General features: G+C 46.0%; 1 protein-coding gene across 12 annotated transcripts in view; it reads right to left on the bottom strand.

Moving 5' to 3' along the window:
- Positions 1-24,147, bottom strand: part of MAP7D2 (MAP7 domain containing 2) — a gene marked incomplete at both ends in the record, with an annotated part of 52,476 nt that extends 28,329 nt beyond the window's left edge. For 3 of the 12 annotated variants that reach the window (XM_082681437.1, XM_082681434.1, XM_082681433.1), the window contains 6 exons: positions 3,433-3,560; positions 5,163-5,293; positions 12,517-12,627; positions 15,685-15,796; positions 22,787-22,950; positions 24,070-24,145. In XM_082681437.1, the coding sequence (XP_082537563.1) occupies positions 3,433-3,560; positions 5,163-5,293; positions 12,517-12,627; positions 15,685-15,796; positions 22,787-22,950; positions 24,070-24,145 (722 nt within the window). Of the gene's footprint in view, positions 1-3,432; positions 3,561-5,162; positions 5,318-10,529; positions 10,653-12,516; positions 12,628-14,727; positions 14,827-15,684; positions 15,797-22,786; positions 22,951-24,069 lie in introns of all 12 variants that reach the window. The other 9 variants (XM_082681435.1, XM_082681432.1, XM_082681438.1 and 6 more) reach the window with 6 other exon arrangements.
- Positions 24,148-24,840: the final 693 nt, after the last annotated feature.

Genomic DNA, 24,840 nt, shown 5'->3' on the forward strand with positions numbered 1-24,840 from the left:
CACCATCACCCTGATACCAAAACCAGACAAAGATACTACAAAAAAAGAAAATTACACACCAATATCACTGATGAATATAGATGCTAAAATCCTCAACAAAATACTAGCAAACAGGATCCAACAACACATTAAAAGGATCATACACCATGATCAAGTGGGATTTATCCCAGGGATGCAAGGATTCTTCAGTATACGCAAATCAATGTGATACACCATATTAACAAATTGAAGGAGAAAAACCATATGATCATCTCAATAGATGCAGAAAAAGCTTTTGACAAAATTCAACACCATTTATGATAAAAACTCTCCAGAAAGTGGGCATAGAGGGAACCTACTTCAACATAATAAAGGCCACATACGCCAAACCCACAGCAAACATAATTCTCAATGGTGAAAAACTGAAAGCACTTCCTCTAAGATCAGGAACAAGACAAGGACGTCCACTCTCACCACTGTTATTCAACACAGTTTTGGAAGTCTTAGCCACGGCAATCAGAGAAGAAAACGAAATAAAAGGAATACAAATTGGAAAAGAAGAAGTAAAACTGTCACTGTTTGCAGATGACATAATATTATATATAGAGAATCCTAAAGATGCCACCAAAAAACTACTAGAGCTAATCAGTGAATTTGGTAAAGTAGCAGAATACACAATTAATGCACAGAAATCTCTTGCATTCCTATACACTAATGATGAAAAATCTGAAAGAGAAATTAAGGAAATGCTCCCATTTACCATTGCAACAAAAAGAATAAAATACCTAGGAAAAAACCTACCTAGGGAGACAAAAGACCTGTAGGCAGAAAACTATAAGACACTGATGAAAGAAATTAAAGATGATACCAACAGATGGAGGGATATACCATGTTCTTGGATTGGAAGAATCAATATTGTGAAAATGACTATACTACCCAAAGCCATTTACAGATTCAATGCAATCCCTATCAAATTACCAGTGGCATTTTTTACGGAACTAAAACAAAAAATCTTAAAATTTATACGGAGACACAAAAGACCCCGAATAGCCAAAGCAGTCTTGAGGGAAAAAAACGGAGCTGGAGGAATCAGACTCCCTGACTTCAGACTATATTACAAAGCTACAGTAATCAAGACAATATGGTACTGGCACAAAAACAGAAACAGAGATCAATGGAACAAGACAGAAAGCCCAGAGATAAACCCACGCACCTATGCTCAACTAATCTATGACAAAGGAGGCAAGGATACACAATGGAGAAAGGACAGTCTCTTCAATAAGTGGTGCTGGGAAAACTGGACAGCTACATGTAAAAGAATGAAACTAGAACACTCCTTAACACCATATACAAAAAAAAACTCAAAATGGATTAGAGACCTAAATGTAAGACCAGACACTATAAAACTCTTAGAGGAAAACATAAGAAGAACACTCTAACATAAATCACAGCAAGATCTTTTTTGATCCACCTCCTAGAGTAATGGAAATAAAAACAAAAATAAACAAATGGGACCTAATGAAACGTCAAAGCTTTTTGCACAGCCAAGGAAACCATAAACAAGATGACAAGACAACCTTCAGAATGGGAGAAAATATTTGCAAATGAATCAACGGACAAAGGATTAATCTCCAAAATATATAAACAGCTCACACAGCTCAATATTAAAAAAACAAACAACCCAATCCAAAAATGGGCAGAAGACCCAAATAGACATTTCTCCAAAGAAGACATACATATGGCCAAGAAGCACATGAAAGGCTGCTCAACATCACTAATTATTACAGAAATGCAAATCAAAACTACAATGAGGTATCACCTCACACCAGTTAGAATGGGCATCATCAGAAAATCTACAAACAGCAAATGCTGGAGAGGGTGTGGAGAAAAGGGAACCCTCTTGCACTGTTGGTGGGAATGTAAATTGATACAGCCACTATGGAGAACAATATGAAGGTTCCTTAGGAAACTAAAAATAGAATTACCATATGATCCAGCAATCCCACTACTGGGCATATACCCAGAGAAAGGCATAATTCAGAAAGACACATGCACCCCAATGTTCATTGCAGCAGTATTTACAATAGCCAGGTAATGAAAGCAACCTAAATGCCCATTGACAGACGAATGGATAAAGAAGTTGTGGTACATATATACAATGGAATATTACTCAGCCATAAAAAGGAACGAAATTGGGTCATTTGTTGAGACGTGGATGGATCTAGAGACTGTCATACAGAGTGAAGTAAGTCAGAAAGAGAAAAACAAATATCGTATATTAATGCACATATGTGGAACCTAGAAAATGGTACAGATGAACCACTTTGCAAGGCAAAAATAGAGACACAGATGTAGAGAACAAATATATGGACACCAAGGGGGAAGGGGGGGCGGGGAGATGAATTGGCAGTTTGGGATTGAGATGTATACACTGATGTGTATAAAATTGATGACTAATAAGAACCTGCTGTATAAAAAAATAAATAAAATAAAATTCAAAAATTAAACAAAAGAAAAAGAAAGGTTAAAGAAAAGAAAAAAAATTCCCAAGTGTTCATTAAATCTGTGTATTATCCTATGTTCTCTGAACCAAACTGATGCACCAAACAAGTTTTATATGATTCTCTCTATATAAAGAGTTTCCTTTTTTCCAATTTAAAATCATATTTCTCTTTCTCTCTCAGTACTACTGAACATGTTTCCATTCTACTGCTGGAATGAGTTATTTACTGAGTCATTCTTGTCAGTTACTAGCAGTAAAATGTTTTAAAGACTTAAGTCAGTGGTCACACAGTGTAAATTCGTTTTCCAGTTACACAGTTTTTCACTGGCTTCATTAGGAAAACATACAGCTGATGGTGACTGAGAAGTTATTATTGTCTCTCTGTTAAAGAGACAAAATGAGAGAGGGGGGCTTCCCTGGTGGCGCAGTGGTTGAGAGTCTGCCTGCCGAGGCGGGTTCGTGCCCCGGTCCGGGAAGATCCCGCATGCCGTGCAGCGGCTGGGCCCGTGAGCCATGGCCTCTGAGCCTGCGCGTCCGGAGCCTGTGCTCCGCAACAGGAGAGGCCACAGCAGTGAGAGGCCCGCATACCGAAAAAAAAAAAAAAATGAGAGAGGGCCTGAGAGCAAGTGTGGAGCACAGGGGCTCCAGAGCCCAAGCGCAGTGCAGTCACTTCACTCCAGATGCAGCTGAAGGAGAAAGAAGGGGAATGCCAGAAAAGTAGAATGGGACTAACGGACCTGAAGAAAACACGCCGAATGGGTTCATCTTGGTAAATCAGAGTCCAGTATTTACCAGGCAGCAAAGCCCTCAAGAGCACAACGTTTATCTAGAAGATACACAGCGCACCTTGGCGGGCTGGCCACACCTCGTGGGGGAGCTAGAGGCACACGGCACAGAGCCCCCCAAACTGCTTTAACCATCCGACTATGGAGAAGGGGAAAGATGCTTACTTGGGTGTCACAGGAGAAGACGACCTCTTAGAAACGCCTGCTGGAAAATCGCATCTTCTCAGAGGGGACATGAGGCCCACGCTGGGAACGGAAGTTGTTGTTTTTGGCCCCCTCTTCATCTTCTCCGTCTGTAGGGGACACAGAATAGGACGTCCATGGCCCATGACTGCCATTACTTCTACAATTTCTAAAAATACCCCAGATAGAAGCAATGCACAGCTTTCTTTCAGAAGGAACCATACGGAGCTATACTGCTTCTCACAATGGGAATCTTTGCAGAGAAGCACCAGGGGGTCATCATATTTAGGTCATTCAGTTAAAAAAAAAAAAAACAAAAAACCCCTCAGCCTTAAAACATAAAGACCGCCTTCTCCTTGTTATCTTACAAAAAGCTAACAATGGAACCAGATTATGGTCCTGGACATACAGAAGCTGGAACGAGTACCAAGATATACAATCACTATTAAAACAAACAAAAAAAAGCTATATGTGGGTGCAAGACAGGGAGCTGGGGACCCTAACAGTGTACGCAGTTTAACGGGGACTGCAACCCCTCCATCCCTCTATGTCTTCCCCATGGCCTGCCTCACATGGGCCTCTGTGACTGGCCCGTGGCAGGCAGTCTGCAACGGTGGTCCCCTTCTCTCCCTATTGTGATTTTCCGCAGCAAATCCTCACGCAGCCCCCATGCCTACATACATTAGCCCCTTCCACAGGAATCCACCCAGCAGTAAAACCCTAGGGTCTGAAACATTCACTTCTCCTGTGAGAACCTTGGGATCACACTGGATTAAAAAAATAAATATGGTGTTATAAAATAAATGCCCAATGGTAATGTGGTGTTTAAAATGAGTCCGGATGTCATTTGATGCTCCTTGCTTTAACAGGTGGAGCTCAGTTCCCTTCTCCTCAAGCGTGGGTTTGGTCTCTCTCTCTCTGATCTCTTGCTCTAGGGGAAGCCAGCTGCCATGTTATCTGGACACTCAAGCAGCTGTCTGGAGAGGTCCATGCAGTAAGGAACCGGGGCCTCCTGCCAACGGCCACGTGAGTGAGCTGTCCTGGAAGAGCCCCAGCCAAGCTTTCTGACGACTGCAGCCCTGGCTGCCATCCTGACCACACCCTCATGAGAGACCCTGAACCAGAAGCACCCAGCTAAGCCATCCTCAATTTCTGACCCAAAGAACCAGTGAGGTAATAAACATTGGCTTTAAGCTGCTAAGGTTTGGGGTAATTTGTTACATAGCAAGTGTAACTAACGGAAGTAGTATGGCATGTATAACTTCTAAACAAATCTACACAATCGGGGGTAACTGCTCAACATCTGCCTTACTGATAGTGTTACCATGACGACAAAAATGTTTAAAGCCCACTGCTGTGGATGAAGGTTGACCTAGAACTTCAGTTCTAGTTGCCTGTAGAGGCAAGACTGGCCCAGAATCAGACATCCTTAAAGAAGCAGAGAAAGGGCACTCGGAACATTCCTTCTGACGCCCGTCCTCTGGAGGACAGGCTATAACGAGGACAAGGGCTTTAGGAATCTGTTCCAAGGCACTAAGATTTAGGAGGGTGCAAAAAGTTAAATGATTTTCAAAGGTTGGGTGCAGTTTTAAACCAAATCTGCCCCTTGAGCAGTCCCTGGAGATAGATGGAAATAGACCCCAGGTCAAGTGCAGGCAGTAATCACACTGTCAGATAAACCAGTCCTGAGGGGCAAGTGGGTATAAACCTACCGGAGAGGCCTCCGCTCCTGCAGGGGCTCCTTTCCCAGCATCTCCTACGCCAGATGTAGATGTCGTCTTCTTCTTCTCGGCATTTCGAGTGGGAGAAGACTTGTAGGAAGATTTAAGGGGGCCAGCAGGAGCTACACGAGGACAGGCATGGGATACTAGAGAGTTACAGTATAAAACCCAGAGACACAGGGAGCATAGACGGAAAAAGTAGGGGGAACAGAGGGTTGGGAAGAACACCACATTTCTGTTAAAATGTGACACGGGCAATCCACATTCTCAAAATACCACCACACTTTTTCTAGTGTACACAGAATAGACCATATCTTAAAAGACCCCCATACTCAATGCTCAAGAGTCCAGTTCATTTCAGGAGTTCAAAATCTGGGCTTCAGAGCCAGATGGACCTAGCACCATCACCTAATAGCTGGATCACCTTGGGTAGGTGACTTAACCTCTCTAAACATCAATTTCCTTGTACAGGAGACAGTTAACATAGAGGACCTGACTGCTGTCCTTGGAAGGGCATGTTCACAAGTTGACCCTTGTAAGCATCTGGAAACTTGGATTTCAGGAGGGTTCTCACCATTAACTGATGAGTAGCTCACTGCGCCTAAGCTGTCTATACAAACAACATGACTGATCTTGCTTTCTTGCTCTGAGTCTGGAATGTGGTATGTGCCTGGCAGGGGGTGCCTACGTGACCAGCGCTGGGCGCTGAGTCTCTAACGAGCCTCCCTGGTTGGCAACATTTCACGCGTGTTGTCGCAGCTCGTTGCTGGGGGACTCAGGCACATCCTGTGTGACTCCACTGGGAGGGGACTCTTGGAAAGCTGCACCTGGTGTCCTCTGCACTCGCCCGTGCGCCAATTCCCCGTGCTGATTGTGCTGTGCGGCCTTCCGCTGGAACATCTCAGCTACGAGCGCCACCACATGCTGAGTCCTCTGAATCCTCCTAGCGAATCACTGAACCCGGGGTGGTCTTGGGGACCCCTGACACAATTGGCGTCAGAAGCAGGAATCCTGAGAAAGACCCTGATTCCCTGATGTTTGGTAAAAGGAAGGAGAAAGGGGTGGAGGATGACGACCCACTGATGCCTGGTGGCTACGGAGCCCCCACCAGAGGAAACCGCAGCCATGTGAAGATGACCCGTGGAACTCCAAGTGCCGGCTTGCTCCGTCCTCCTGCTGCTTTTGGCCATGCTGGCTTAAGTGAGGGGAAGAGTGCAGCCCAGGTGATGCCTTTAGTTTTCACTTTCTCCTCCAAGTGGAAGTGGGACACAACCTCCTTGTTTTTTTACCACCAGTGGTTTGGCTGGAATTTAAATTCTGAGTAGTGGAACCAGAACAAGCCTCCATACCTGGTGATTTTTGCATAATGGAGCCTCTGGGAAAAGGGAGTTGTAAAGAGAGAGGCAATCTCCAGACAGAAACACACTTTTGAAGTTTTAAAAATCAACCCGGAACCACTGTAGATACAGAACACCCCTCCGTGGGGCCCTAACCTGAGAAAACATCACAGATGCTGGCTGGACCATCCGGGTCACAGACAAATGCACACAGGAAAGGGCTCGTTCTCTGATGGGACCATCCGACACGGAACTGCTGGTGGGCTCTCGACTTCTGATGTGGAGCCTGACTGCATTTCTAACTTGTAATTCCTGCCAGAGCTGCAAGCTGGGAAAGGGCACTCAAGGGAGTGTGACCCCTCCGTCCACCTCGACGAGCAGGCTCGACCCACTCTGGGGGATGCACCACTGCTGACGAGACAAGACGTCTGGTGTCTGACTTTCCAGATTGGCTACGGTTTGTTAACAACGGACCGAGAGCCTGACTCTACTTCCCTTGCCCTTTTCCTGCTACGCACACCTCAGAAAGGCAACTTGTTCAATGCACCTGTCCCTGAAAAGGGACTGATCTTTTCTAGGCTGCTCACTGGATAAATGAAGAGGATGGAAGAGACGGGGGGTGATGCAAACCTAGTTTGAAATTTTTTGAAAGTTCAGGATTTTGTCCCAGTTTCTGAGCATGATGTGTCATTCTGCTTAAGTTGGACACATTCTTTTAAAATAAAAATGCTCTTGTCCTTCTTGCATTCAACCCTTCCAGATGAAAGGTCCATGTTAGAGGAAGACTGAGAAAATGTAAAGTTGTGATCATGGAAAGGGGCATGCTGATAACAATGGAGAAAAACAAGAAAACCCAGCCCCACTGGAGTGGTGCAGGGGAGGGCCGGGGAGGGGCATTCACGATCTTTCTCTTCCAGAACTGTTTCTGGGAACTCTCCCCTCTTGCTGAAGGAAAACCACACTGCCTTTGCAAGCTGCTGCCAGCGCTTCAGATTCACACAGATTGCAGGTGACAGCGTGACCTGAGACGGCAGGGGCAGGCCAGCTCCTGCGCAGTCCCCGCTCAACACCTCCACACACAGTCCACGTTCGGCCGGAGATGAAGCCAGTGTCGCTTGCAGAACTGTTTAGAATGGACTGCATCAGGCAGTGCCTCTGAAAGCAAGGACTGAGAGCTGGGGGCCCTGTGAGCCTGGACTGCCTGCCCAATGCACGTCCTGCGTGGGGTGCCCGAACATCATAAACTCTGTTTCCAGGGGACATGTGTGCTCTCGGGGACTGTACTTGTACCATCACGACACTGCCTCAGCCCTGGATGGCTTTGGGCCAGCTTCATCTTACTGCCCAGCGCTGGCTGGGCCTGAATTGATGCCTCAGGCCAGGTAGAAGAGGTTCATATGGAAACTTACAGAGGAAGCCAGCTGGCTTTCTAAGACAGACCTTGATGGTGACTGGTCTGTGTCTTAACTGTCTAAGTCCAGCACCCCTACATGGCATAAGTGAGATCCACACGGTAGGTTGGCCTCAGCCTGCTATACGAGCTCCTATTGGTAATAATTCTGCTGTAAAGACACCGTGGCCAAGGACCAAGGGGGTGAACTGTGCAGAGAATAACAGAAAAAACACAGCAGGCCTAACTGCTTTCCCTGGAAAGGCCTGCTTACCACGCTGGCCCCGGCATTGGGGAACTTGGATTTGGGCAGAGTTCCCACCGTTAACTGGTAAGAGTGGCTCACTGTGCCTAAGCTGTTTGTACAAACAACATGACTTACGCTGAACACCTGCTTTCCTTCTGAGTTTGGAATTTGGGTACGTACCTGGCAGGGGGTGCGCACGTGACCAGCCCCCACTACAAACTCTGGGCACTGTGTCTCTAATGGGCTTCTGTGGTTGGCAACACTTCATACATGTGCTAATTCATTGCTGGGGGAACGTGTCCTGTGTGACTCCACTGGGAGAGGACGCCGGGAGCCTGTGCCCGGTCTTCCCTGGACTTTGTTCCATGTACCCTTTCCCTTCGCTGATTTTGCTCTGCAGCTTTTTGCTGTAATAAATCATAGCTCTGAGCTCTCCTGGAGAATCATCGAGCCTGGGAGAGCTCCTCCTGCCACATTTCTCATTCTCAAAATGGGGGTACTTCCTACTTGCCAGGAATTTTGTGTTTGTTTGAGATAGAATTCATACACCATAAAGGTGTACAATTTAGTGGTTTTTAGCATATTTACAAGGTTGTGCAACCATAACTACAGTCTAATTCCAGAACATTTTCAACACCCCCAAAAGAAACCCTGTTCCCATTAAGCACTCACTCCTCTTCCCCCTCCCCTAGTGCCTAGTAACCACTTATTTACTGTCTCTCTGGATTTGTCTATTCCAGACATTTCATAAAAATGGAATCATAAAACTTGTGGCATTTTCTGCCTGGCTTCTTTCACTGAACGTAATGTTTTCAAGGTTCATCATGTAGCATGTATCAGTAATTCATTCCTTTTTATAGCTGAATAATATTCCACTTTATGGATAAACACATTTTGTTTATCCATTCATCTGTTGTTGGATATCTGGGCTGTTTCCACACTGTGGCTAATCTGAATAATGCTGCTGAGAATACTTGTATACTTCATTGTGTATGTTTTCAATTTCCCTGACTCTATACCAAAGAGCAGAATTGCTGGTTCATGTGGTAACTCTAACATTTTGAAAAACTTGTCAGACTGTTTTCCAAGGCAGCTGCACATTTTACGTTCCCACCAGCAGTGTATAAAGGTTACAATTTCTCCCACATCCTCGCCAATACATATTACAGTTGACTCTTGAACAACACAGGTTTGAACCGCACGGGTCCACTTACACGCAGATTTTATTCAATAGTAAATACTACGGTACTATTTGTGGCTGGTTGAATCTGCGGATAAGGAACCAAGTATACAGAGGGCTGATTATAAAGTTAAATGCAGATTTTTGACTGAGGCGGGCTGGTACCCCCAACCCCTAAATTGTTCAAGAGTCAACTGTATTATCCTTTTTTTCTTTGAATTTTAGCCATCCTAGTAGTGGGAAGTAGTATCTCATTATGGTTTTGATTTGCGTTTCTCTAATGACTAAGGATGTTCAGCATCTTGTCATGCGCTTATTGGCCATTTGTATATATTCTCTGCAGAAACAGCACAACTACTTGGAAACAGATATAACTAGGTAGAGGACAATATGTCATCTATATGTTATCTCACTGAATACACTGTATCTTGGGAACTGACACGGAGACCAGACATGCCCTAATGTGGACACGGCATTACTCCCTTGCAAAACTCACAGGGAAAACTAGTGCCCATTAATTTTTTTTTTTTTTTTGGTCCCCATTAAACTTGCCATGATGGTTTGATCTGCTTTCGTCAAGGAAGGGTTTTGACGGTGTGGCCCACTGTTTCTTGGACTTCAGTGTGTAGGTCTGGCGGGGCCTGAGAGCCCACCCTCCTACAAGCTCCCAGGTAATACCAACGCTGTTGGTCCATGGACCACCCCTTGAGTAGTGAGGCTCTAGATACCTGTTCTGTGTCCATCATTGTGCTATCTCATTTAATCCTCATGACAATTTAAAATAAGTCCACTTTAGAGATGAGGAAACTGAGGCTTAGAGAGGTTAATTAACTCACCCAAAGTGGTAAGAGCTAGTAAGTGGTAGAGCTGGTTATGGGACTTCTGAGATTGCAGTTTATAGGCTATTTTACCAAACCGTCTTTTTAAAAAAGTCTACTAACCGCCATAGCTCATGAGATGGATTTTTTTCCCCTAATCCACAGGCCCTCACTCATAAAATAATTTACTCACCTCCGTGACACTTGAGAGAAAAGAAATATAGCAACAATAAAACAGTGGTGGGTAGGAAACGTTATTAACCACAGAAGACATTTCAGGAAGCCAACAAATGTGAAGCAAGATACAAAAGTTCAGGAATAACTCAAAGGCCAACCAATACCATTTGGGGCATTTTCCTCAGTGTCACCAGCTTGGCCTCTTTTACCTGAGTGACTGGCCTGCTCAGAGAGCATGAGTGCACTTCTGCTTCTGGCTAAAGAAGCCTGTGTGGGTGTCAACAGTCGCATAACAAGAAAGGTTTCCATGGGACTAAGGTGCGTGCGATGAGCTGAGGGACGGAATCAAATGAAAATTTTAAAAAGCGAAATTAAAACAAAACAAAATAAAATGCCTAAAACAACACAGTGCATGATGCAAATCAACTTTTGGGTGGCAGAACGAATGTGGAAAGAAAAAAATATTGTAGCAAAGGATGGCTTTGGAGCTTGTCCTAGTAAAAGAAAACAGACGCTGTGTCATTTAGAGCTTGGGAGAGTGTGTTACTTCTCTTGGGGTGCCAGAATTCATTCAACATGCTATTACAGAATTAGCGTATCACCTGTATCACCCGAAGAGAATTAGCCCGTATTCCAAGATGTCATATGGACTCAAGAAACCATTTACTCACCAAGTAGATCTAACATTGGAAAAAAAGATTACTCCTACAAAACACTTGTTTTAGGCCCTCTGTTAGGAAATATTTCATAACACACTGATTTTGTTAATGTAGAGATATGCATCCTTTCATACTTTTCCCAAGCAAGTAAGGGCAAAAATTAAATCAGAAACATTAAAAAAAAATAGCCAACTAATTATCTGCTTTAATGGAAGTAGCAGTATCCATAATCTAAAATTCAGTGACTGAAACGTTATTTTGATGGTTTCGGAACATATTATATGATAATGGATTAACTTTTCAATGACTTCGTCTTCTTTGGGTATCCACTAGCCAGTAAATGGCTTGGGAATTTCAAATTTTCAACTACTAATCCACAAGCAGATAATTCAGTTGCCAACAATATATAATAACATACTGATTATCTCTACACATTAATCAATGCAAATATGAATTTAACATCAACTTGTAACCATATGAATTAATGAAAACCTATGGGATATACTCACAGATGGAACAGCTATACAGAATTAAAAGCATGCAGATGTTTTCTCATTCAGCTCCTAGTTAATTCAAGGTTTCCAGCGCTTACCCATGAACTGCATCAGTGAGCTTCAACACTGACACTTATGGGGTCTCTGGCACACATGACAGACCTCTGTGCTGGAGGTGCAAGGTCAAAGCCAGTGGCAAAAGACCAGGAACGCACACTGGCCTCTTCAGAGTCACAAACATCCTCCTGCTCACCCCCGGTGATGACTCGATGTGTTAAATACTCCACTGGCACCTGACACTTCTTCAGTGATGCTTTAAGATACGCATCTAATGCATGGAGAGCTTCCCTCCCTTCCTTAACCTACAGACTCTGAAAGGTAGCAATTCAGACTTTTAGTGCCTTCTCTGAGCCTCCATTAGAACACGGCTGGTTTTATATCTATTCAGTTTCTGGAACTGGCACCCGTCCTATACATACCATCTCTCACCTCAAAACAGAGCGCCAGAAAAGGCCACCCGTCCTTTTGCCCTTTTAAAGATTTCATATTAGTTCTGAACTTCTGTTTTCAAAAGAGAAACAGGCAGGCTTACAAACCACAGACAAGAGCAGAGCCCCATTTTTTTCACACATCTAAGTCTCCCACGTACCTCTGCCTCATCAATCCCGCTGTTTCTGGCTAATCAACAATATCGCACCAATAACTGGGCAGTTACTTTTTTAACAGTCACATCTGCCCACTGGTCAATTAACCCCAGGCCAGGATACCGTCTACATGCACTGTGGAAAATGGAAATCTCTTTCAGACTGGAAGCATAGCATGAACTCCTGTCCCTATTCAACAATGACCTGGTTGTGAAGAGCGCGTTGCCACTTTCCAAAGTCCCATTAGTGAGGCCCTGGGGCTCCCACACACAGATCGCAAGGCTAGGAGAATGGGGCTATTTGCAGAAGGCTCAAGAGGGGCTCTCCCAAAGACCGACGTTAACACGCTCACACTAGAAAGAAGAAAACTGGAGAGACCAGGTCTACACATTCACTTGCCTCGGTCTGGGGAATAGGACATTGTCGCGGTGGATGAAGACAGGCGCTTACTCATGGGAGGCTCCGTCTGCTTTGGCAAATTCATGGTTGATGTTGAAAGTTTGTCACATGCTGCAGAGAAATGCATTAAAGACATTGGTATTCACACCACTCTAGATTAAGAAACACATTTCCCAAAGTGTTCTTCCTGTCCTCATCCACACGCCTCCAAAACCACTGTGGCACAGCACACTGCTTCCAGCTCCCTGCCCTCCACTTGGCACGTCTGGGAACGCCCGGGCCACAGCAGCCATCCATCTGAAGCAAGTTCTTCTCTTCTATTGCTCAACTTTGTGTTTCTCTTTGATTCCAAATGTTCAACCTCACTCAGCTGTTCAACTAAAGCCATGCTAATCCCACCAGCCAACCCTTTCCTTGTGTCCAGGGACTTTTAAGTCAATTCAGACCACACAAAAACAAAACCAACCTGGACCCAGAGACAAAGCACCACTGCAAAATGTTCTACGATCTGACTGAGACTGGGGGAGCTGAAACCGGACTTTTTCTGAGGTTATCTAGAGCTCAGGTTGCAGAGAGAAGTAATTTGTAAAGCAAGGAGCTGTATTTAAAGCAGAACAACCTTTAGCAGTTGGTTTCTTCCTTTTATCAAGAGATGGGGTCACAATGGCCCTTTCTCAAAGGCTATGACTGTTTATGGTTAGGATTTTAAAATGTGGTCCTGGGTTTGGTACTCTTAATTTCCCTCCGTTATCTCAGACGGGCTTCTAAATGAAACGACTGCAGCAACCCGAGAGGTGCTGACAGTGCCAGCCAAGCCACAACCGAGCTTGAGGCAAAAGGAAAGATGTGTGGCCCCAGCTCTAAAGGCAGCAAACTCATCAACAATATTTTCAAAATCTACTCTTCTACTCACCTTGTTTTCAAATGAGAGAAGTGTCATGTTTGACAATTTCTCCTGACCAAGTGATGACCCTAAATAATTTTTAAATAACTTAGACTGAAGTAAAATTATCAGACAGTCTGTTTGGGTATAAATAAAATATTTAAACTTAAAATGGTATGAGTTTTCATACACCTACTTTTCAATGTTTCAGTTTGAGTATTTTAATGTTCTGGGAAAAATAACCATTAGAAATTACATAAAACCATGTCTCTAGGGGTACACATTTCCCCCTTTGCCTCAGGCTCCGACATGGCTCAGCATGGTACTGGTATCTGCAAATTCAATATTTTGTTCATCACAGATTGTTCTTCATTAATTTTGATTAAAATATTCTTTTATCTTGATTACTGAGATTTCTGCCACTCCCTTAAACTAAGTGCTCCAGTCGAGTACCACACTCACCTCACCCTGTCCCAGGGCCCTGGGTACGATTCCCAAGGTGTCATTATCAACTCTACCTGCCCCTCTCTGTTGGGGGAAGGCCAGTGGCCATATGACAGTGAACGCGGCCCAGGCGGCAAAGTCTCTGCTACTCAGCAACACCAATAAAAATTATTCTTTGTCAAAGAAATGCTGGAGACCAAGGATATTTATTCCTAATGCTATAATTTGACCCTCTGGGTGGCTGGGAAATATTGTATCCCTTTTACATCTTGTTTTTTCTTTACCAGTCAAAGATGGGTTGAATTTCTAAAGTCACTATTAAATGGGAAGAAGGTTTTGCTAGTTCTATTCTTGACCTAGACCCTAAGAATTTCCCAGGCCTGTATACGAAACAGAGAGCCTATTAGAGAGAGGAAGTCAAGAACAAAGCCAATTTATCTCCTTGTTTGGATTCACAGTGTTAGTACTGGTAAACTCAAACACCTCTCCAGGAATCCATCACATTAATACCCAGAACTCCGTGTAATTATAGGTTCTGGTAACCAGAAGTGATTGAAATACCCTACTACTTAATGCCTAAAAACCAATGATACATGAGAGCGCTGAAGATCTAAATGCACAGAAGTCAAACACTGACAAGATTTTCAAGGCAGAAGTTAGTGAGCTAAAGATGAAATGTCTCCAGGGTACTAGGATGTAAGGCATGCACGCTCCACGATGACGAACAAAGAAATATGGGCATGTCATTCACTTTCTAGAAAAAAGTTCTAAGGGGTCAGACTAAGAAATCAATTGTAAAAGTGCTTGAGACAGACACAGTGATGGAGGAGGGTGACCGGGACAGTCATCACAAAATGCCATGGCACAGTGATGCTCGGATATACCGTTGGTGGACTCAGCAGCGGCGGCAGTGGTCCCTGGGTCCGGAGGGAGGGTGCTGGCTGCTAAACCTAGAGGAGGGGGTGGGGTATTTCCTGATTCACCTACACAGCAAAAAAAAAAAAATCAGAGCAAAGACAGGTAAAAGAAAAAAGTCCCAATTGCTGGTTGATTCTAGTTTCTATTAGGAAATTAGAAAAAGTAACTGAGATGGGTTCTTGACGTCTCAAAAAAAAAAAAAAAACAAAAGAAAAGTATATTCACTGACAAAAGGTTAAAAGCACAATACAGCAAAGTCAAGAAACTGTACCACTCATGCAAACCCATTTGCTCTCAGAAAGAGCTGGTATACAGCTCCTGCATAACAGAATGGCAGACACAGAAAAGACACTAAAAAGAGGGCAAAACCACCCAGGGACTAGTAACAATCCATACATTAAACATTTGAAAATTTAAAGATGAGTATGAACTGGATAATGAAATAAATCAGTCACCTTAAAACAAAACTGAAAGAGCAACAAAAATAAATAATGTGGAGGGAAGAACCCCAGCTCCTTTTAGGGGAGTTACTGCTGCTCAGCCTTTCCCCGCCCGTCATGCTGCAGCCATGACTGAGCCTACTGTCATTGACCTTCCCTGAAATTAGGTTACCTCTGGGCTTGCTAGGTGGATCCGGTTAACCAGGCTCTACATTCATTTTCTTTGTTTTTCTTTTGTTTTACCTCAAAGCCCAGTTACTGTATCAACTGCTGTTTGTGAGCAAGAAGAATGAACAGATCCCCTTCGCAAGAAATGCATACACAGGAAGCTTGGCAGCTTTAAACATCACATCCGAAAAAGGTACCTGCAGATCGCTACAAAGCATCCCCCAGATCCTGCGGGTGCCAGTCTGCCCGTGATCTCCCTCCTGCCCCAAGATCTCCCCACCGGGCCCTGCGATGCAGGGACAGCCCTTCACTCACCATCGCGTCCTCCGGGCCCTGCGGCCAGTGATGCTCCCCACGAGCACTTCTTCTTCAGCTCCAGCTGCTGTGTGCGCTCCAGGGACCTGCGCATCATCGCCTCCAGCCGCTCCTGCCCGGTTCACGCAAGAGAGAGCAAGATTAACCACCCAGCCCCGCGGCACTGCTGCACCTCCGCGCCGGGTGGGGGTGGGGAGGTGAGTCACCAGACGGGTCTCTCTGCTCAGCATCCAAAACCCAGGCACTTGTGCTCTCCCCACCACGCCAGCGCCTTCTTAGTGGGCGGAGAGTAAACAAGGCGGCTAGCGCTGGCTCCCAGCCCCAGCACCTCTTCCCTCTCAGGGGAGAGGCTGCTGCCGCAGCCAGGCCTTGATTTGTTTAAGAATAATGCCAGACAAGCATTAACTCCTTGAGGCCTGTCCCATCCAGTAGAACTGGAATTGTGCTCTAGAACCAACTGCATCCTCTCTTGTTGACAAGCATCAAGGACTATGATTTGAGTAAACCGAAATATAATTTGAATTTTAATAGCCTTAAGCATAACTCTTTGGGGGGATACACCATGACTTTGAAGTCCATTTTGCAAAGTCCCATTTTCCTCTTAGAACGTCTTAAAGGGGAATTAATTGTTTTCTACATTATAACACTTTTCTGCTACGTAGTATCTGGGGATAATACTGCATATTTCAAAATTCAAGAGAGAAAAGTAGAGAAACTTCTGTCCACAAAATCAAGCATCTATGCATTCTCAGAGCTAGACGCGGGGGGGGGGGGGGGCGGGGGGAGGGAGGAAGAACTAAACAGTTTTTAGCCAGAAGAGAAAAACCACCAGGCTTCTCTCCTAACAGAGCATTTATCAAAAGCACTCCCCTGTATTCACCAAATTGTTCTTTTCATAAAGTTGGGCCTGACGGCTGGCAAGTCTTTCCCTGGCACTGCAATGACACTGCAAATACCAAATCCGCTCCCTGCCTCCATTGGAGAAGCCCCACAGGGTAAGCGGTTACACAGACACCTTTTCACCCTCATAAAACCCCACCCTGAGGTGCTGCAGGAACTGGGCTAATCCTAGCCCAACTTCAAAACAAAAAGATGCTATTTTCTCATGGCTTAAATAAACAAACAAGCAAAATTAATTTAGGGCAGCACCAACTGAGTGACCGTGACTTAAGGATCGGGGAAAGGCTCCTTTATTTCACTCACTAGAAACACAAAAAGGTCACTTAGGAGGTGCCTGGATCTATCCCTTTTGTCCACACCAGAGGGATGAGATGAGCATTCTCCACATCTCAGCCTCCTCTGCATAATTTTTCCTCCGAATAGCGCTTTGCTAAAAGACAGCTTCTCCAGGGACCTGTGAGCAGAAAGGGGATTTCTTTCCTCCTGTAAGTCTCAGGTTTGCATTTGCTATTAACTGCGCTCTAGTTTTTGGCTGAGACTCTACAATCATGAGTGTGCACGTCCTGGCAGAATCCTGTTCTCAAGACCCTGGCCCATTAAATCCTGACAGCCAGCCCCAGCGGTTTGTCTGAGAAAAGATGAGGGCTTGGAGGAACTAGAACTTCTTGACTATTTGAGGACTGAAGTCTGATCACTCAAGACTGGGGCTCGATAGTATTCCTTTATATGGATTTAACATCAATTATTTAACCAATGATCTGATTTTTTTATATCTTCATTGGAGTATAATTGCTTTACAATGTTGTATTAGCTTCTGCTGTACAACAAACTGAATCAGCTATACATATACATATATCCCCATATCCCCTCCCTCCCACCAATGACCTAATTTAAGTGTTGAAATCTTTCACCTCAGAGTGAATTTAGTATTGAGTGGGTTATGGGAGATTGCCTACATGTCAGAAAGACCTCACAAGACAGTCCTTGGGCTTCCCTGGTGGCGCAGTGGTTAAGAATCCGCCTGCCAATGCAGGGGACGTGGGTTCGAGCCCTGGTCCGGGAAGATCCCACATGCCACAGAGCCACTAAGCCTGTGCGCCACAACTACTGAGCCTGTGCTCTAGAGCCCGCGGGCCACAACTACTGAGCCCGCGTGTCACAGCTACTGAAGCCTGTGTGCCTAGAGCCCGTGCTCTGCATGCAACAAGAGAAGCCACTGCAATGAGAAGCCCACGCACCACAATGAAGAGTAGCCCCGGCTCGCCGCAACTAGAGAAAGCCCGCTCACAGCAACGAAGACCCAATGCAGCCAAAAATAAATAAATAAAAAATAAATTTATTAAAAAAAAAAAGTCCTTCATCTACTAGGAGACAATGAGAACAAAGAACACCAAGACTCACAGCCAACCGAATCACTGAATAGCTATCTAGGGGCATAGTTTTAAGGGAATGTTCATCCAAAGCCAGACCTACTCCTGAGCCTTTTGGTTACCTTTAGAAAAAATACCTCTGTCATCTACCCCTAACCCACTGAGCTGCTCCAAATTCTACCATTAGAGATTTATTCCTTTGAACTGTACGTAGACTTACGAAAATGATGCTATCCCTGAGAGAAGACACAGTCACTCTGTGTCACCCACTTTTGGAGAGATGATTAAAAATAGGTGGTAACCAAGCTCTACGGTAAGGGAACTTATAAAACCCAAGCTGTCAGAATGGGATGTTTCAAACATGTCAAAACCAAAACTGGTTCACTTCACTCTTATTAGAGGTTAGTCCCATATAGTCCCGTATTACCTAGCATGTGTGTGTATCTTTCTGTTCCTTCATGTGATGGAATGCAAAGAATCCTAGTTTGGAATCAGCAGATGTGAATTCAAATCCCACTTCTGCCTGCTACTTAGTCCCATGACCCTGAGTTAATCGTTTAATGTCATCCTTGGGCATCGGTTCCCCTGTCTATAAAATGGGTATGATATTACCTATATTACAGATCATTCTAGTCGACAAGATAACAACTAGCATAGTAAGTCCTTAACCAGTGCTAACTGAATCTAGGTTTGAAGAGGAGGATTGCTAACATGGCAGTTTAGAGCACTAGTTCTCAAATGGGAGTGAGTCTGCATCAGAATCACCTGGAGGGTTTGTTAAATCACCAGTTGCTGAGCCCCGCCCCCAAAGTTTCTGAGTCAGCGGGTCTGAGGTGAACGTGCTGACAATGCATTCCTGGTAAGTTCCCAGGAGATGCGGGCGCTGCTGGTGCTGGGATGGTGCTGAGAACCACTGGTTAGAGGAAAGGCTGAGCATGAGAGAGCGTGTGCGAGAAAGTTCAATCACATCAGAAGAACGGTGTTAATAAATATCACAGCTGCATACTGCATACTGCAATTCCTGCCAAGTTCTGGCTCTCCTGAGGATCATGTGATGATCAACAGAGGAGGGGGAAAGGGCAACGCAGATTATTGTCCCTAGAATATCCTCTATTGGGTGGGGCTTAGTGGAAGGAAGGAATGAGGGCAACTCACCCTTGACCCCTTGAGCTCTGGCCCTAGACCTGCCTGGATGAACTTAGAGGAGATCCACGACCAAGGGGATGCACTGAGCTGGCCGAGCAGTATGAAAGGCCTCCAGCAGGGCTTGGCCTGGCCACTGTTACCCAGACAACTGTCTCAGGCAGGAGTGGAGGGCTGACTGTGCCTTTCCCACTGCCCTTACTACATGTGTTCTGGGGATGACAGCATGGGGACAAGCCCCCAAATGGTCCTAAGCAGGGCTCCGTGGAGGGTCCTTCTCCCTGCAAACAGACGTCCACATCTGGCCAGAAAGCCACGTAATCACCATGCCCCATGCCAGCCAATGCCCTCTGAGAGCAGTCAGCTCTCGGCTTAGTGAAGTTTTCGCTTAGTTGAGTTCAGAAAGTTCTCATTTTTACACCCAGCCTGGTGGGTTTTGTTAGGTATCAAGCAAGAAGAATATGAGAAGTTGTGATGTGTTCAAGTAACTTACAGAGATGAAGGTGCTCTTTGAAAGAGGTCTTTCCTAGTCTTCTGTTTCGCGTGAGGAACATGGAGGTGGCTTCACCAAATACCATTTTCCAGGGCCCCTAGTCACGAAGCTATACTTCCCTGAGTGGAGAAGGGGTGAGCGCATTGTGCTGTCAGCCTTAACCCAGGCAGATGACAAAAGCTTGTTCCAGAAGCTTGATTCTTGGGAGCTGTGTGGCATGTGAAGATTGGAAGAACCCACCTGCAGGAGAAGGCGGGCCTCCAGCGAGAATGAGCTCAAGGTCAGAGTGTCAAGTGGACACTGGACTCCTCCTTCGCAAGGACAGGCCTGACCAGCTTCCAGCCCTCGACACCTCTGGGAGCTAGGCCAGCTGTGATGCCCACTTCTGTGTTGGTGGAGAGGAGGCCTCCAGGCCGAGTCTGGGGCTCACCCACACAGATGTGGGGCGTTACCAAGAGCGACATCATGGAAACAGTCCTAGGCACATGGAGCCAGGGCAGGGCTGGCGGGGGGTTGAGGGGTCAACACGCCTCTTATGAGCTCCTAATATCAGACCCACAGAGGTAGGAGTTTGTGGGCAATGCAAACACTTTCCAACAAGCTACAGAAGCAAAATGGAACGAACCATCTTCCTGCGGAGGCTTCTCCCTGGTTGACAGAGACACGCCCTGACAGAAAGGACTTACATCTGGCACTGAGAAGAGGGTGGAGAGTCTCCACAGCCATGTGCCAAGCAGGCAGCAGCCCTCCCAAAGATCTCCAGCGAACCACGGGGGCAAATGCAAAGGCTTTCCTTTGGAAAGGCCTCCCGCAGCAGAGACCTATCTGTCCTCTCCAAAGATCACCCATGAGAATGCCAATCGGACCTCTGCACTAGCAGAGCACTGATGATGAGGTGATTAACAGGCCAGCCTGCATGGCGAGAGTCCCTAAGCTCCACCTGGGTCTCCGGGGGCTCAGAGGGCAGGAGCAGGTGGTGGAGGGAGCCCACTGCTTCCTCCGGTTGCTCTACACCCATGGGAGGCCCAGCTCTCAGCCCTGCCCTGCCGTGTGTGGGGAGAAGAGGGGCGCAAGCTCGATCTGTGTTCGTGCTGACCACGGGCAGGCAGCCTGCCCCACTCCCCACCATCACCACACCAGGGGTGAAAGGGAGCACACAAAGCAAACAGGAAATTGTCCGAAGCACAGCCACTAACGAGTCAGCGGCATCAGGACCAATCACCTGGCATGACATCCCCTCATCTGTCACACGGGTCCCTCAAAGGTGGACCCGTGTGACACTGTCAGGTGTGGCAGAGGCTCAGGAAGCGTCTCCCGTGACTTCACAGCACCCCTTCCTGGAAAAGGCAGTGACACACATTCCCTGCAATCAGCAATCCTGCAGGAGGTCAGGAGTGGAAATGGAGAGAGCAGGGAGAAAAGAGAGAAGCTGTGAGTCAAGGAAGGGAGGATGGGAAGTTAAGGGGCAAGTCCAGCACTCACGACAAATACCCAGGCTGAGAAAGGAGAGATCCGCCCCGTCACTGAAACAGCCCCAACGCACTGTGACTTTTCTCTTGGTCTCTACACTCTGTGCCATAATCTTTCCTGGGTAGCTCTCTCTTGACCTTGCTTCAGCCGGGGTCAGCTGAAGACACTGAAGGGAAGCTAACATTTCTGAGCGACTACTCTGTGCTAGGTGCTTTGCTGGCACTTTCAGAAGTCACCTCTTTTAACTCCTATGACCACCTCTGTTTTGGGCTGAGGAGACGGAGCTAGAGGGGTCTGAGACTTGGCCCTGGCTGCCAGCTGCTTAGTGGGAGGGCTAGGATTTGCACCAGGAGCTGACAAAGGCAGACAGTGATCGGGCTGCGAGAGCAACAGCGACTGTGGCTAAGACCCTGGCTCAGGCCTCCATTCACTAAGAGGAACAAAGAAGCCGCCACTTAAGCCTGTGCTCTGTGGGCAAAGATGGGTCTAATTCTGTGTATGTGAGCATTTTTGTGTTTTTTTTCAATTAAAAAAAGACAAAAGGGTAAAGACAGTGATAACAATTCATAGATTTAAAAAATACTGAATTTATACCAACATCTCTGTATCTTATAGTGTTGGCGATTAACAAACCTCTATATTGTTCATACTAAATGATGAGTCACAGTTTGTTATACAGCAGAAACTAACACAACATTGTAAAGCAATTATACTCCAATAAAGATGTTAAAAAAATAAAATTTAAAAATTTAGTAAGATTTTAAAAAAGAAAATAAAAATCTAAAAAAGAATGAATATATGTATATGTATAACTGAATCACTTTGTTGTATACCTGAAACTAACACAGCATTGTAAATCAACTGTACTCCAATTTAAAAAAAGAATTAAAAAATATACAGTTAAAGGGGCTTCCCTGGTGGCGCAGTGGTTGGGAGTCCGCCTGCCGATGCAGGGGACACAGGTTCGTGCCCCGGTCCGGGAGGATCCCACATGCCGCGGAGCGGCTGGGCCTGTGGGCCATGGCCGCTGACCCTGCGCGTCCGTAGCCTGTGCTCCGCAATGGGAGAGGCCACAGCAGTGGGAGGCCCGTGTACCGCAAAAAAAAAAAAAAAAAAAAATTAGAAAATTAAAAAAAATTAAACCAATCCTTCATTCAAGGGTAATTCATTCAAATATCATTCCCATCTATTATTACTTACAATAAATATTTACCTTTTTGCTTACTAATCATGTATTAAAATTTGTAATACATTTATGCTTTTACAAGTGGTAAAAAAATAAAAATAAATGATGAGTCACTATACTTTATGAATAAAAAATGATCATCACCTGATACAAGGCTATGATTACACCCTTAAAATACACTTGTTAAGAAAATCTGTACCCCAAATATGCTTTCTAAATATATTTTCAGAGTTTAGTAATAAAGGACTCTGTCGGGATAATTACATTCCATTTCTTTTTTAAAAGATAACTGGAGAGAAAGGATGATTAAAGCAAGAATATGCATTAAAATATAAACAGACTAGCATGTCTGTATCGGAAGGTAGACTATTTGATTTTCCAGCAGTGAATACAAGGTCATGTTATCCTCCACCCTCACAGCCCGTCCTCCAGCCTCGTGTCTGTCCCGGAAGCACAGACTCCCCAGCTAAGTTGAATGGATCTGTCTCTTTGTTCCTGTTCTAGCGTGAACTGTGGAGCCGGCTGGGGCCCAGCCCTCACCTCCTCCTCCCGGAGCTTCTGCTTCCTCTTCTCCTCCACGGCGGCCCTCTTCTGCGCCTCTCGCTGCCGCTGCTCTTCCAGCTTCCGCCACCTCTCCTCAATTTGCTTTTCGTACTGGAGCTTGGCTCTCTTCTGTTTCTCCAGGATCTGCTGCTCCCGGGCAGCTGGGGGAAGGAAGGCAGAAGAGAGGTGTCATTACCAGAGCACTCCACATCATTTGGATTAATACCAAAAACGCAGAAGAAGAGTGACCCCCAAAAAAGAGCCCGGTGGGATCGTAGGCTGAAGTGACTGAGATGAAGCGTTCTGGCGCCTCCGCCACTAGCTGGGTGACCCTGGACATATTAACCACATCATCTCTCTGCCTCAGTTTCCTCCTCTGTGAAGTGGAGATGTTGCATGTGCAACATCACAGTGTTGTTGAGACCGAATGAGACAATGCACGGAAAGTGGCCACTCACTGCCCCTGCACGTGGGAGCTCTGCCTGTCATTGCCATCAAGTCAGACTCATCCCAATGGCTAGGCCACACGCAGGATTGAGAAATGAGAGCTATCAGGGTATCTTCACTCGGGACACGTTAGCTGTACACACACCACGCACCAGACGCTGAGCTGGCTGAGGGTAAACAGAAGACGATGAACAGGATCGGCCAGCCTCCTTCCTGAGACATTTACTAAGGGCCTTAACTCCACCTGGCCAGGCAGGCAAGGGTTCCCTGGAGGATGCAATGTCTGGGCCGACCAGCAGGAGGCACTCAAGGAGTAGGATTCGAAAGCTCCTCATCTGTCTCAGTGCCCTGGGGAAGCCACTCCACCTTCCTCGTGGCACCCTGTGGGGAACAGGTTGGACGAATCTGTCCATAGCCTGCAAGAGGTATGACAGCCTTTCTCAATGGGTTCCCTGTCCTAATACAGAAATGGCCTTCGGTGCCGATTTCCTCCATTTCCCCGAGCATGGCCCTTCTAGCTGCCCTGGGAAGAGGCCGCCTGAGCGGGCGGGGGCGGTGACTGTCTCGTTCTCCAGCATCCTACCCACAGCTCTAGCGCAGTGCCAGTAACAGAGGTTCAACGCATGCTCAGGGAGTAAATCAACTGTCCTGAGAATTATATAACAACTGTGAACGGGCAAGTGGCAGTGCGGGTTTGCTCCCAGTTTTCCACGTTCACCTAGCAACTGTCCCAGTTCTCTTCCCATTCAGTCACAAATTTCTAAGGGTCTTGAGAAAAGACATCATCACATCTCCACTCCCTTAGACCTAAACAGCCAAAGTGCACAACTTACCAAGACATTTTTCTCTTTCTTCTCGTCTTTCTTTAGCTAGTCGTTGTCTCTCATCAGATTTTAAAAATCCATCCATGCCTACGAGAGAGAAAACACGATGAAAGACTTCACTCTCCCCGTCCGCTGAGTGCCAGGGACCCCCTTGGCCTGCACCCTGGGTCTGGCCGCACGCACACATCATCCAACAGCAGTGCTCCGTACCACACACACGGCCCGATCCTGAGAGCCGAGGGGCAGTGGCTCCCCCACCAAGCTGGGCTGGTAGTGGCCCAATGCCAGCCCCAGAGAACCAACCCTCTCCCTAGTCCTCCGTCCCCAGGCCTGGCCTCACAGGGGTCAGAAGGTGCAATAAGTGACAGGTCTGGCAATGTGCAGAGAACCCACTGGGCCTCCCCCCGTCCGGCTCCCAGGGGAAGGCAGAAGCACAAAAGTAGACACGATTATTACACAGACAGATTATCTGACTTTCTGGAAGGAGCCAACTGCTGAGGGACATGTATGAGCTCCTCGGGTGAACACTGAGAAAATACAACACTCAAGTTTGATTTCGTTTCCGCTAAGTTTGCTCCCATATCAGTCTTAGCATTTTAGAATCACAAAGAAGGAATATAACGTACTCCTGTTTACAGTAAGTCCCCTACATACGAACGAGTTCTGTTCCGAGAGCACGTTCGTAAGTCCAATTTGTTCATAAACCCAACAAAGTTAGCCTAGGTACCCACCTAACACAATCGGCTCTATAGTACCGTACTGTAACAGGTTTATAATACT

Source organism: Grampus griseus, assembly GCF_964374135.1.
Source record: "Grampus griseus genome assembly, chromosome: X".
Taxonomy (NCBI): Eukaryota; Metazoa; Chordata; class Mammalia; order Artiodactyla; family Delphinidae; genus Grampus; species Grampus griseus.